The sequence below is a fragment of the Mastigoproctus giganteus genome, chromosome 5 (assembly GCF_048544385.1).
Source record: "Mastigoproctus giganteus isolate SK-2022 chromosome 5, ASM4854438v1, whole genome shotgun sequence".
Taxonomy (NCBI): Eukaryota; Metazoa; Arthropoda; class Arachnida; order Uropygi; family Thelyphonidae; genus Mastigoproctus; species Mastigoproctus giganteus.
Window position 1 is genome coordinate 179,675,165 of NC_143579.1, and position 14,940 is coordinate 179,690,104.

The 14,940-nt window shown below is 38.2% G+C and overlaps 1 protein-coding gene across 1 annotated transcript in view; it reads left to right on the top strand.

The window, feature by feature from the left end:
* pelo (pelota mRNA surveillance and ribosome rescue factor) overlaps positions 1-14,940 on the top strand; it is a 220,382-nt gene that overhangs the window by 152,661 nt on the left and 52,781 nt on the right. The window contains exon 9 of the mRNA XM_090373555.1: positions 10,785-10,977. Within this exon, the coding sequence (XP_090229681.1) occupies positions 10,785-10,977 (193 nt within the window). The remainder of the gene's footprint in view (positions 1-10,784; positions 10,978-14,940) is intronic.

Here is a 14,940-nt window from a genome sequence, read left to right on the forward strand (position 1 = left end):
AAGTGGCCTTCTGGCTTGTTTACGAAAATCAAAAAGAGCAGTGGTCCTAATACTGATGCTTTGGGAACCCCACTTCTTACATTAACCCAATCAGAGGAATAACCATTTATCACAATTCTCTGCTTCCTGCCTTGAAGCCAACCTGTTATCCATCTAAGGATTTACACTGTGATTTCAACCTCTACAAGCTTATAAATTAGCTGCTCATATGGAACTGGGTCAAATGCTTTGCTGAAATCTAAATAAAATTATTCCCTAAATCCAGTTCATTTTATAAACTAATAAGGGGAAGGGGTGTCTATCATTGTTAGATGCTTCATTAAATTGAAAGTTTTTTTTTTTCTTTTTTTTCTTCTTTTTTCCCCAAGATCATTTTGTGCGCCACAGTTTACTCTATGTGTGTATTAAAAACACTGAAATAATTAAACCAAATTAAAAAAAAAAAAAAAAAAAAAAATCAAGCTTTTATTTACTTTGAATTTATTTCAGTGGTCAGACTTAAAAACTTTTTAAGCTTATCCTTGCTTTTGACAGTAATTCACAGGCTGGTTTTCCATGACATTAGCATTAGTAGAGGCATTTGATGCAAGAAAGCAAGCTTATGCAGCATCAGCCAAAAAAATAAATAAATAAATAAAAAATAACCACTTCCACTTCACCCCTCTGTTCGTTCGAAATATCTGTCCTTAAACTTATTCAGGCTATCAACCTCCACGACAAGGGATGGAAGTCTGTTCCACCAACCAACCACCCGCTGGCTAAAGGCAAATTTCCTCACGTCTATCCTACATCTGTCTTTCCTCAATTTGAATTTATGCCCTCTCAGGTGATTATTCTGAGCAAGAGGAAGAATCCCATCAGCATTGAGCATGCTCAAGCCATTCAAGGCTTTATACACCTCTATCAGATCACCTCGCTGGTGCCTAGTTTCCAGACACTGTAATTTGCAAAACTTAAGCCTTTCTTCATAAGAGCACCCCTTTGTTCCATCCACCAATCTTGTTGCCCTTCTCTGTACTTGTTCCAGCATCTCTACATCCTTCTTAAAATGAGGCCTCCAGACCTGTATACAGTACTCTAGGTCTGGCCTGACCATTGCCTTATACAAGGGAATAATCACCTCCTTATCCCTGCTAGACAAATTCCTATATATCATCGACAATACACCATGAGCTACTCTTGCAGCCCGTCTGCACTGCTCAGAAAACTTCATATCTGCCTGCACAACCACCCCCAGGTCCCTTTCATTCTCTACCACTGTCAGTGTAGTACCACAGAGTTGATACGTTGCTCTGGGGTTGCTGTTTCCCATAGGTAGTACTTTACATTTGTCAATGTTAAACTTCATTTGCCACCTCTCAGCCCATTCGCTCAACATTTTCAGATCCTGTTGCAGTAGCGTAGTGTCCTTGACAACCCTGCCAACCTTCGTATCGTCTGCAAACTTGGACATTAAGCTTGATATACCATCATCAATATCATTTATAAATACAGAAAACAATAATGGACCCAATACTGAACCCTGAGGGCTCCACTAATAACATTAGTCCACGATGAGCAGTGTCCATTGATTACCACTCTGTCTTCTCCCCATCAACCACCCCTGTATCCATAGCAGCAATTTGCCTCCAATGCCACACTGCTCCAATTTGTGCAGCAGTCTTCCATGTGCAACAGTATCAAAAGCCTTTCTAAGATCCAAGTATATAATATCAAAGTTATTCCCTGCATCCAGTTCTTTTGTGACTGATTCATAGTATCCAATCAAATTGGTCAGGCAAGACTTCACCTTAACAAAACCATACTGTGTCTGAGCTATAACTGAAGTCTTGTCTAGATGATCCTGCAGTGCTTCTTTAACCAGTGCCTCCGTTAATTTTCCAGGAACAGAAGTTAAACTAACAGGTCTATAATTACTTGTGCCCTTTGATCCTCCTTTGTGAATTGGGGTCACATTTGCACATCTCCCCTGAGTCCAAGGAAGTCCATGGGTACTTCCCCTGAGTCCAAGGAAGCTCTCATAATTATGGCTAAGGGTTTGCTTACTTCCTTTGCTGCCTCCTTTAATATAACTGGATAGATCCCATCCACCCCAGGTGCCTTTCTTGTATTTATCTTCAACAATTTCTCCTCCACTTTACTCTCAGTTATTACAAGATTCTCTAGCTTACTGCCAGAGTTGAATACACCTCTGGCATTCCCCTCGCTGAATAACTCCTCATGTGTGAATGTCGATGCAAAATATTCATTTAGTTTGTTAGCTACCTGAGCAGGATCATCAACAGTTGAACCATCGCTATCAAGTGGACCAATCTGATTCATCCCCTTCCTTCTAGAGTTTACATAAGTAAAGAACTATTTGCTGTTTTTCTTTGCATCCCTTGTGAAAGATTTCTCGTAATCTGCCTACGCCTGCCCAACCTCCTTTGTAACTTGGTTACAGATCAACTTGTATCTATCATAGGCTTCTGTGTCACGTGTTAATTTTTATGTATCCCATGCATTTCTCTTCTCTGCCATATGTCTCATTAGTTCATCTGTCATCCACTTAGGACTAAACCTTGAACAATATTTCTTAGTTGGTATGTAAAGCCTAGTAGCTTCCAAGATAAGTTCTTTGAATGCTTCCCATTTTGAATTTGCTGTTGGTAACATCATTAGTTGGTCCCACTGTATAGAATTTAAATACTGTCTCAGTCCATTGTAGTTGCCTTTACGAAAGCAATAACCCTTCCCTTTACCCCTAATGGTAGCTACCTCTTTGAGTAAATCCCACTTCAGCACACTGTGATCACTGCCACCTAGTGGTTCATTTACCTGCAGATTCTTAATGCATGAAGAATCACTACTGATAATCAAATCAAGAGTATTACTCCCTCTAGTTGCCTCCCGAACATGCTGATGTAGAAAACAATCATCCAATAAATCCACAAAAGCCTTGCTAGTGTGTGAGTGACCAGCCCCCAAATTCCAGTCAGTATCTGGGAAATTAAAATCCCCCATTATAAGACCCTCTGATTTACTGGCCCACTCTATTTCACTGTACAATTTCTTATTATACGCATCAGAGTCATTAGGCCTATAGCACACTCCTACTCTCAATTTCGATCTCCCAATGCTTATGTCACACCAAACTGACTTGACACTGCTCTGTCCAGCAATTTCGACTGACTTCACTTCCTTGGATTTTATGTATTTCTTAACTAATAGCATAACCCCTCCTCCCTTCCTATCCTGTCTATCCCTTCTGTAGACATTGTACTTCCCAAATTCCAGTTCTGCATTCCATATATCTGTGTGATACCACGTCTCTGAAATCCCCACAATATCTGCCTTTGATGTTTTGAGCAATACCTCAAATTCATCAAATTTATTTACTAAACTCCTAGCATTGGTGTACACGCAAGTATACATGCACCTGTTCTTTTTCTTAGCTACCCTAACACAACCCATGTGTTTACTTGTACCCCAATGATTCCCAGCAGTCTCTGAAATATCCTGCATCCTATTTTTCAGGCTGCGGCTCATTCCAATAGAAGCAGTGCAAGAATCACTTTCACCTCTGCCAGTGGCTACTGTTAACCTATTAGTCCTTGTATCCCCCCCCCCAAATCTAGCAGTTTTCCGACCCCCTAACACTGCCTCAATAGCATTAGCAAACATCCTTGCACCCTTTCTATTTAAGTGTATCCCATCCCTGTAGAAGCAGTCTCTCCTGTTAACATGTACAGACCAGGCTGAAAAAAATTCTACCCCTTGAGCCTTGCACAATCTTTCCAGGGCCGAATTGACTGACAGGGCTCTCATCATATACTCCCTCCTATCGTGTCTGGGCAGAATTGCAGACACTTTCAAATTCAACCCTAATTCACGGCTTTTTTTCAACAGTGACCTGTACTTGTTAAGTAATTCTGCCGGTCTCCTACTCTTAATATCATTAGTGCCAACGTGTACAACTATATCACCTTTTGTGCCCTTAAAAGATGATATCTGCTCTACAACGTCATCAGCCTTTGCCCCTGGCAGACATACCCTGGTCCTGTTCCACTTATCCTTTTTACAAAGCATGTTTCCCCGACAATAGAGTCACCAACAACTACTAGTTCCTGTGGGACCAGCACATTCTACCTTGGGGGCTGCCACTGTGTTGCGTGATGACCAAGTGCAAGCTCTGGCATTGGTGTGGGCAAGGTATTCTTGTATTGATTGCGGCCTCCAGGGTTACCCCTATATACCGATTGGTGTGGGCAGCTGAGAGTTTGATGGGCCCCTCACTTTTAATCCTTCGAGGGCATCCACCCTGTCCTTCAAGCTCTCATATAGGCCCATAACAAAGCTGAGTTGTCGCCTGATTTCCTTACACTCCTTGCATCGCGCACACACAAAGACATCCCCCATGGCAGTATCATGTCCTGTATCCGACTGCTCCACAAACATCAAGCAAGTAGTGCATTTTAATAGGCTGTGATTCAGAGGGCAACTGCCCCCCCCCCCCCCCCCCCCCCCCCGCAGTTCTCCCCTGAGCCACAGCACTCCCATTTTCTTGAGCCTTTTGCTTTGCTGCTCTGGTCAGAGTCATGATTTCGATTTAATTTCAATAAAATTTCAATTTCAGTACAAAATTAAAACCCTAAACTTATATCCCAACACAGTTATAACGCTATATTTATGTTTCAGTATCGAGTGTTATCTACGAAATCCCTTTATATAACTTCCGTATCAAGTTAAGTATTAATTATTTATTTTTTACTAATTATTTATGTTACGTAACCCAAGTTGTTATATGTATAGTTAAAAGTACAATTTAATTGACAATGAAGTTCAACAATATTAATTATCTGATTAATTGACAATATTATGTACTATACTATACTATATTAAGCTTATGCTATCTTGTGTCGCGTAACAAATGCAGCAATTTACGAACGGTAAACCAGTGGATTTGATACCCTTTCCGATACTAAGTAATACCTACAAAATCTCTATCTAAGTTACTTTAAACTAAGTATCGTAAATAGGAATATAAAGCGACTCTAGGAAATAAGTTAATATGCCATTTTAAGCTAATAAAACAGAAAATAAATCAGAAAAAACGTCTCTGTTCCAGGAGCGGCAAAAATGTACGTCCGCACAGGCTACCTTTGTTCTCAAAAGAGACATGTTCCTCTCTGATGCAGCGAACAGACACATCATAATCTGTAATAGCTTTAATTTGAATGTTAACTATCTATCTCAACTGAATATTGCCTTCTATGTTTTTTGCATTTGTTATACCAAATCTTTCAAAAATGCCCTATGGATTACCATTGATAACTGTAGAACAACCTGGATCAGTTTTTAAATGACTACAGTCTATTCTACTATTTTTTATGCTCACAGTGGAACAAACTTTTACCTTCACAGTGAGTTTCATTGATATCATACAACTTCCAAACAACTTGGCCTGCTGAATGTTCTTGTTTATACTCTGGCATGACCACTAGGTCATGCCAGAGTATAAACAAGAACAGAGAAGTTTACAATTTTAACAGTGAATACAATCATTAATCATATTTAGCATTTACATGCTGGAACCATGATACTCTCATTGTCTGTGCATTACTGCACTTTTGTGCTTGACCACTTGGCTATGTAATCTCCCATTTGTTGAAAAACTACAGACAGGCCAAATGCAAGTATACAAACAAATGAAAATTGCATATTTTTAATCAATGGTTAATGCAAGCTTTTTATTTTCAAGAAACCCTTGGGTTTAGGTGCTACCACTGCAGGGCAGTGTGATAGCCAGCATATCCATAAATAGATTGGGATATTTCCTGGCAGCTGTTTGTGACTTGAGTTACCGGTTTACACTGTATATAGTCTGGTGACAGTCAAAGCAAGATTCAACTGTTGGCATCTGTGGCGAGCAGACTCATCTTGGTGGTGCTCTTCATAGTGATTACGGAGGATTAGAGGGGATTAGTGGAGTAGAGTAGGGTTACAGAGGTTTGAATATTGCTTTTAAATAATTTATTTAGTATACTGTAAAGTTTATTTTAATATAAGTTTTTTTTTTCCTGTAATAGTTTGATTTTTATAATATTATAAATATAAATTTTTGAAAATTACTTTCATTACTATTTAGTAAATTTTACAATGATTGTTACAAGATCTGCCTTCGTCAGAGGGGTATCAGACTCTTACAGAAATAGCGATGGCGATTTCCTGATGAGTTATGATTTTATCCCTTGCAGAATCCGTGGATTCCAAGGTCCACCTAATGGATAATCATAGATCACCTGGCAATTCTTTCTTTGTCATCGTTGTATGGAGTGTACAGATCTTAAATTAAAATTTGTTACATTGCTAGAACAATTTGAGTCACTGAAAAATGAGTGCTTGCTCTTGAGAATAATGTAACTGGAAGCTCGTCGGGGACTCAAAATTCTAGTAGCCTACTAAGTGATGCACTCCCAATTCGGGGGCCCAGAATAGAATAACCAAATGCAAACTACTCTGGTTCAAAAGGACTTAGTTCTATTAGGAGACTCCACTGTCAGGGAAACTTGGAAATCTTTTTTGAAATAAGGATAGATGGACTAGAATCAGGGTATGTCTGCCGGGAGCAACAAATAATGATGCCACCAACAGATTCTCAGATTTTAAGGGGGTTAAAGAGAATATTATTATTCATGTGGGGACTAATCATATTAAGCACATGCAATCTGATGATTTGTTAGACAAATATAGGAACATGCTGAAGAAATGTCGTGAGTTAGGTCACAATGTCTATGCGTCTGCAATTCTGCCCAGATGTGATAGGATTGATTATATGCTGAAAGCCTTGTGGATAACTCAAGACCTAAGGACTATGCAAGGCTTTTGTGGTGAAATTTTTATCAGCTTGGCCCGCACTTGTAGGTAGAAGGAATCTGTTTTGTAGAGACAGGATACATTTAAACAAAGGTGGTGCAATGGTTTTTGCCAGAATTATTGAGGACACCTTAAAGGTTCAAGGAAACTGCTAGTTTGGGGGACAAACAGGCAGAAACGTTTCAAATGAGAGGGTAGCTAATGTCAGGGAAGCAAGCTTAAATAACATTAAAGGATGTGTCAGGGTAGTTAACTATACAAGAACACTGCCTTAATTGTTTATACAGTAATGTCAGAAGTGTTGTCAATAAAATGAGTGAATTCAAACTGCTGGTTAGAACAGGTAACGCTGTCATAATAGGGTTTACAGAAATGTGGTGCCACCCAGAGGCAGGGGATGATGAGTTTCAGTACAGTATGTACAATGCTAGTATAGAATCTGTGTGGTGTGAGATAGTTGAAGCAAAGGTATAATGAGAGTGGGAGTAATCTACAGGCCAGGTAATTGTGAAGATTATGATGAGAGTCTCCACATGCAAATGAAATGGGCAAGTAAGCGTGAATGTCTTAGTATGAGTGATTTTAATTTGCCTCTAATTGATTGGAGCAAATGGAAAGGAAACTCCACATGGGGGACAATATTTTTAAATCAGCTGCTAGATGATTTTTATTTGTGCCAATATGTCAAGGAAAGTACTAGGGAAAAGAATGTTTTAGACCTCATTATCATCACAATTGAACCAGATGACATAATAGGGTGAACAGTATAGGAACCAGTAGCAGGGGGTGATCACATAGTTCTATGGTGGATGATAAAAAGAGAGGTAGAAGTAGTTAAAGGCAAAGGAATGGTTATAATTTCATATAAGGAAATTACAATGCCTTAAAGTGCTACATGGCTTCTATTAACTGGGTAGATATTGCGCAGAGAGCGAATATAACTGAATTATGGTATACCTTTAAAACACTAATCACAGAAACTGTGAATGTGTATATAACATTAAAAAAATACTCCACGAGCAGGATTCCAAGTTGGATGAATAATGAAATTTCCAGATTACTTGAGGAGAAAAGATGGCATGAAAAAGTTACAGAGCAATAAAAAGTACTGAAACCTATCACAGCTACAAATTGATCTGTAATAGTGCCACAGAAAAGGCTAGGCTGGCAAATGCAAATTATGAGAAATGACTGGGAAAGAGAGCAAAGAGTTGAAGGTAAGGAATTTTTAACATACATAAAAGCAAAGAAAAGGACAAATCAAATAGGACCCTTATATAATGGACATGAGATAGTATTAGATATCCCAGTTAATGATACAGATGAACTCAACAGCTACTTTGCATCTATATTTACAGAAGAAAAACTCTTTATGTCGATAAAAATAGTGAAATTGAAAAATATGTAATTAATGATATTGAAATTTCACATGATTATTTAATGAAAAAACTTTCGAGCCTACAGGCCAGTAAGGCATCCTGGGGTTGATGGCATATATCTTATAATTTTAAGGGAGGCGGAAAGTGAGTGCATTTAACTATCGAGGCTAATTATGAGAGTATCACTGGACTGGGAGTTCTGTTGGATTGGAATAGTGCCAATGTATCTCCAATGCTGTTGTTGTTGCTTGGGTTTTATTAGCGACTAAGGCTATAATGCGCCAAAACCTGGTAACCAATGTATCTCCAATGCATGTGTGGTTCTAAGAGTGTAGCTTGAAATTACTGACTGATCAGTCTAACTTCAGTAGTAGGAAAAATCATGGAGGCAATGATGAAGGGTGGAATTCAGGATCATTTAGATAGAAATCGAATTCTGAAGGATATGCAGCATGGTTTTGTAAAAGGAAAATCATGTTTACAAATCTCGTTAGCTATTTTGATAGGGTCACTCATCAGCTGGATTTAGAAAATAATTTCAACATTGTTTATTTAGATTTCAGCAAAGCATTTGACTCAGTCCCAAATGAGCGGTTTATTTATAAGCTGGAACAGGCTGGAATCACAGGAAAAATCCTTAGATGGATAGCAGGATGCTTCAGGGAAGGAGGCAGACTGTTGTGATAAATGGTTATTCCTCAGATTGAGTTGATGTAAGAGGTGGAGTTCCCCTAGCATCAGTATTAGAACCACTGTTGTTTTTTATTTTCATAATTGACATCGATGAAGGGATAGAGGGCATGATTTGTAATTTGCAGATGATGTAAAGATTGGTAGAGTAGTTAATGATCAGCGCCAAGCAGAGTTTCTTCAGAGTGACCTAGATAGACTTCAGGGATGGTGACAAAATTGGCAGCTTTGCTTTAATACAGCAAAGTGAAAAGTCTTACACCTGGGGAACAGTAACCCCAAAATAATTTGTACATTTTGTGGAGTTGAACTAAAGTCAGTAGTGAAAGAAAGGGACTTGGAAGTTACGATACAGTCAGATATGAAGTTCTCCGAGCATTGTAGACAGGTTGCAAGGAAGGCCCATGGTGTTCTATTGATTTATTGAACATTTGCTAGTAGAGACAAGAACATCATAATTCCATTATATAAGGCTATTGTTAGACCACACTTGGAATACTGTGTTCAAGTATGGAGACTGCACCTAAAATAAGACAGTGTCTTGAAATGGTCCAAAGATGCGTAACTCCTCTGGAGAGATCAGCAAAAGGGTGTCTATATGAGGAGACTTTGAATATGTGGGTTGCAAAGCTTGGAAACTAGGCACCTTAGAGGAGACTTGATTGAGGTGTTTACGGCTCTGAGAGGCAAAAGTAAAATGAATGAGGATGAAATTTTCACAGTTGTAAATAATTCTAGAACTAGGGGTGGTAGATTCAAGTTACAGGGGGAGATGTTTAGACTGGATTGCAGGATGTTTTATTTTAGCCAGCAAGTTATAAATTGCTGGAATAAGTTACCTACATGGGTGTTAGAGGCTGACAGTTTGGGGAAATTCAAAGGTCAGCTGGATAGTTGCCTATGTGAGGATGGAAATGCATAGGTTGCCTGTTTCCTTTTCTTTTATTAATTATTTATTTTTTAAAAATTTTCTTAATATTATTTTATTTATTTATAATTTATTTATTTATTTATATATTTTGGCTGGTAGCATAGCCCTTAGGCTTCCTTGCGCCATTACTAATAGTAAAAAAAAAAAAAAAAATTTTTTTTAAAAATTTATATAATGGAACAAAAAAAAAAAAAAAATTTTTTTTTTTTTTTTTTGTTCCATTAAATCCAAAGTCTGTTAAATTAAGTTCATTAAATTGAAGATTGATCCAGTGCTTTTGGTTTTTTTATATTGCAGGAGAACAAACTGGAAACACTTTTTTCCGTTCTTCTCATTCAAATAGATTAAGTGTTGGTAGTGGTCACAGCTAACTTCAGAACCTCAAACTTGACCCAAAGATGGAACTCACGTGGAATTCAGAAATGTAGCTACAGCTTTTTATTCGGATATCGAGATTGATTAGGGATAAAGATACAATAATTCTTTTCCCTTCCTGCTAATAAACTAATCAAAACAATATTCACACAGTAAAGTGTGATTAATAAAACTTCGTAATGTATTCCATGTAATGACCTTCTTCAACTCAGTTAAGAAACACCAATATACTTCCCAGAAATGATTGTTCACATTTCATCATTGTTCATTGTAATAGATGATATTGTCATGTTGTTTTGTACCCCGTGTTCTCTTTCTGTTTTCAAAAAGTGGAGGTGAGCAGTGTATAGTAACGCAGAGTTGGTTATGATATTTCTAGTTATTATTGCTCAGCAGGAAGATTTTTGATTCCTTACAAACATTTCTGGAATGCTCTGTGCTAATAATAAATTAATAATAATAAATAAATAGTATAAGATAATGCAATTTTTCTAAAATAATATAATTTTATGTATACCAAAATATAATTCTGTATTCTATAACTTAATTTACAGAAATTCTAGCTGATCCAGTTGTTTCTGCAAAACTCTCAGATACAAAAGCAGCTGGGGAAGTAAAAGCTTTAGAAAATTTTTACACCATGTTGCAAAATGAACCTAGCAAAGCTTTTTATGGAGTGAAGCATGTCCAAAAAGCCATTGAATCCCAGGCAGTAGAAATATTACTTATCTCAGATAACTTATTCAGGCAAGTAGATTTCACCTGATTCTCATTCATATTTCGATTTATATTTAAATTCTGTAAGAATCATTTGCTAAATTATATATGGCAGCATTTCTCAAAAGTGTCTTTAAATTGTATGAGTAACTCCAGTACTCTAGGCACATTAAGTCAGGATTGTTGATGCATGAAAATCCAACAACAAACAAATCGTGTGCTTCGTTGTTTTTAGATATTGTATTCATGAGAACTTGTTTAAATGAAATATTGTATTTAATTAACTTTGACCACAGAACAGAAACAAGAGTTCTCAACAGAAGCCATTTTTAAAATTTGGGAAGAAGTGGAGAACAAATTTCCAACATTGAACCCAGCAGCAATAGTGGTAGCACCAACTGTAGCAATATTAGTGATAGTCTGACAAATTTTCTTATTTATTTATGGGGGAGAAATTAGTTTTTTGAATTCTGCCACCAGTGCTTGATCTTTTATTATTGGATTACAATACTTATTAAAGTGTAATTTTTTAGCATTAGCATTAGTAGAGGCATATGATGCAAGAAAGCAAGCTTATGCAGCATCAGCCAAAAAAAAAAAAAAAAACCACTCCCATTTCACCCCTCCGTTCATTTGAATTAAGTGTCCAACTGAGCCTTAAATTTATTTAGTCTATCAACTTCCACAACAAGGGATGGAAGGCGAATTTCCGCATGTCTATCCTACATCTGTCTTTCTTCAATTTGAATTTATGCCATCTAAGGTGATTATTCTGAGCAAGAGGAAGAATCCCATCGGTATTGAACATGCTCAAACCATTCAAGGCTTTATACACCTCTATCAGATCACCTCACCTCGCCGGTGCCTAGTCTCCAGACACCGTAATTTGCAAAACTTAAGCCTTTCGTTGTAAGAGCAACCCTTTGTTATATTCACTAATCTTGTTGCCCTTCTCTATACTCGTTCCAGCAGCTCTACATCCTTTTTGAAATGAAGCCTCCAGACCTGTATACAGTACTCGAGGTGTGACCTGATCATTGCCTTATACAAGGGAATAATCACGTCCTTATCCCTGCTAGAAAAATTCCTGTATGTCATTAACAAGATACCATGAGCTACTCTTGCAGCCCGTCTGCACTGCTCAGAGAAATTCATATCTGCCTGCAGAATTACCCCCAGGTCCTTTTCATTCGGCACCTCTGTAGCCAGGAGCAGCATTGCATAGCACACGCTTCTTGATTAGACCGGGGTTCGAGCCTGTGACCACCAAATACAGAGGATGCAGATAGGTCAGGGAATGACCACCGCATATCCAGGAGCAATATGGCTTTAGTTGCTAATGTTTCTAAAAACCAAACCCAAATAACAAACAACAAACCTTTTCATTCTCTACCACTGTCAGTGTGGTACCACAGAGTTGATACATTGCTCCGGGGTTACTGTTTCCCATATGTAGTACTTTAAATTTGTCAATGTTAAATTTCATTTGCCACCTCTCAGCCCATCTGCTCAACCTTTCCAGATCCTGTTGCAGCAGCATAGCGTCAGTAGTTTCCTTAACAACCCTGCCAACCTTTGTATCGTCTGCAAACTTGGACATTAAGCTTGATATACCATTATCAATATCATTTATAAATATAGAAAAGAATAATGGACCTAACACTGAACCCTGAGGGACTCCACTAATAACATTAGTCTACGATGAGCAGTGTCCATTGATTGTCTTCTCCCCCTCAACCATCCCTTTAGCCATAGCAGCAATTTGCCTCCAATGCCACACTGCTCCAATTTGTGCAGCAATTTTCCATGTGCAATAGTATCAAAAGCCTTTCTAAGATCCAAATATATAATATCAAAGTTATTCCCTGCATCCAGTTCTTTTGTGATTGCATCATAGTATCCAATCAAATTGGTCAGGCAAGACTTTCCCTTAATAAAACCATGCTGTGTCCAAGCTATAACTGAAGTCTTGTCTAGATGATTCTGCAGTGCTTCTTTAACCAGTGCCTCCATTAATTTTCCTGGAACAGAAGTTAAGCTCACAGGTCTATAATTACTTGTGTCAGCCTTTGATCCTCCTTTGTGAATTGGGGTCACATTTGCACATCTCCAGTCTATGAGTACCCCCACTGAGTCCAAAGAAGCTCTCATAATTATGGCTAAGGGTTTGTTTACTTCTTTTGCTGCCTCCTTTAATATAACTGGATAGATCCCCTCCACCCCGGGTGCATTTTTTATGTTTATCCTCAACAATTTCTCCTCCACCTTCCTCTAAGTTATTACAAAATCATCTAGCTCACTGCCAGAGTTTACTTCGCCTCTGGCATTCCCCTTCCTGAATAACTTCACATATGTGAATGTAGATGCAAAATACTCGTTTAGTTTGTTAGCCGCCTGAGCAGGATCAACTGTTGAACCATCAGTATCCAGTGGACCAATCTGATTCATCCCTTTCCTTCTAGAATTCACATATGTAAAGAACTCTTTTCTGTTTTTCTTTGCATTCTTTGCCAAAGATTTCTCATAATCTGCCTTTGCATGCCTAATCTCCTTTGTGACTTGGTTACAGACCAGCTTATATCTATCGTATTCTTCCATGTCACCCCACCCATTAATTTATATGTATCCCATGCATTTTTCTTCTCTGCCATATGTTTCATTAGTTCATCTGACATCCATTTAGGCCTAAACCTTGAACAATATTTCTTATTTTGTATATAAAGCCTAGTGGCTTCCAAGATAAGTTCTTTGAATGCTTCTCATTTTGAATTTGCTGTTGGTAACATCATCAGTTGGTCCCACTGTATAGAATTTAAATACTGTCTCAGACCATCGTAGTCGCCTTTCGAAAGCAAAAACCCTTCCCTTTACCCCTGATGTTAGTTGCCTCTCTGAGTAAATCCCACTTCAGCACACTGTGATCACTGCCACCTAGTGGTTCCTTTATCTTCAGATTCTTAGTGCATGAATAATCACTACTGATAATCAGATCAAGAGTATTACTCCCTCTAGTTGCCTCCCGGACATGCTGCTGTAGAAAACAACCAGCCAATAAATCCATAAAAGCCTTGCTAGTGTGTGAATGACCAACCCACAAATTCCAGTCAGTATCTGGGAAATTAAAATCCCCCATCATAAGACTGTCTGATTTACTGGCCTACTCTATTACCCTGTACAGTTTCTTATTATACTCATCAGAGTCATTAGGCCTATAGCACACTCCTACTCTCAATTTTGATATCCCAATGCTTATGTCACACCAAACTGACTCGACACTGCACTGTCCAGCGATGTCAACTGGCTTCACTTCCTTGGATTTTATGTATTTCTTAACTAATAGCATAACCCCTTCCTCCGTTGCTATCCTGTCTATCCTTTCTGTACACATTGTACTCCCCAAATTCCAGTTCTGCATTCCTAATATCTGTGTGACTCCACATCTCTGATATCCCAACAATATTTGCATTTGATATTTTGAGCAATACCTCAAATTCATCAAATTAATTTACCAAACTCCTAGCATTGGTGTACATGCAAATGCAAGTATACATGCACCTGTTCCTATTCTTAGCTACCCTAACACAACCCATGTGTTTACTTGTACTGCAATGACTCCCAGCAGTCTCTGAAATATCCTGCATCTTGTTTTCCACTCTGCTGCTCATTCCAATAGAAGCAGTGCAAGAATCACTTTCACCTCTGCCAGTGGCTACTGTTAATCTGTTAGTCCTTGTATCCCCCCAAGCTAGCAGTTTTCTGACCCACCTTACACTGCCTCAATATCATCAGCAAATATTCTTGCACCCTTTCTATTTAAGTGTATTCCATCCCTGTATAAGCAGTCTCTCCTGTTAACGAGTAAAGACCAGGCTGAAAAAAATTCTACCCCTTGAGCCTTCCACAATCTTTCCAGTGCTGAATTGATCGACAAGGCTCTCATCATATATTCCCTCCTATCGTGTCTGGGCAGAATTGAAAACACTTTCAAATTCA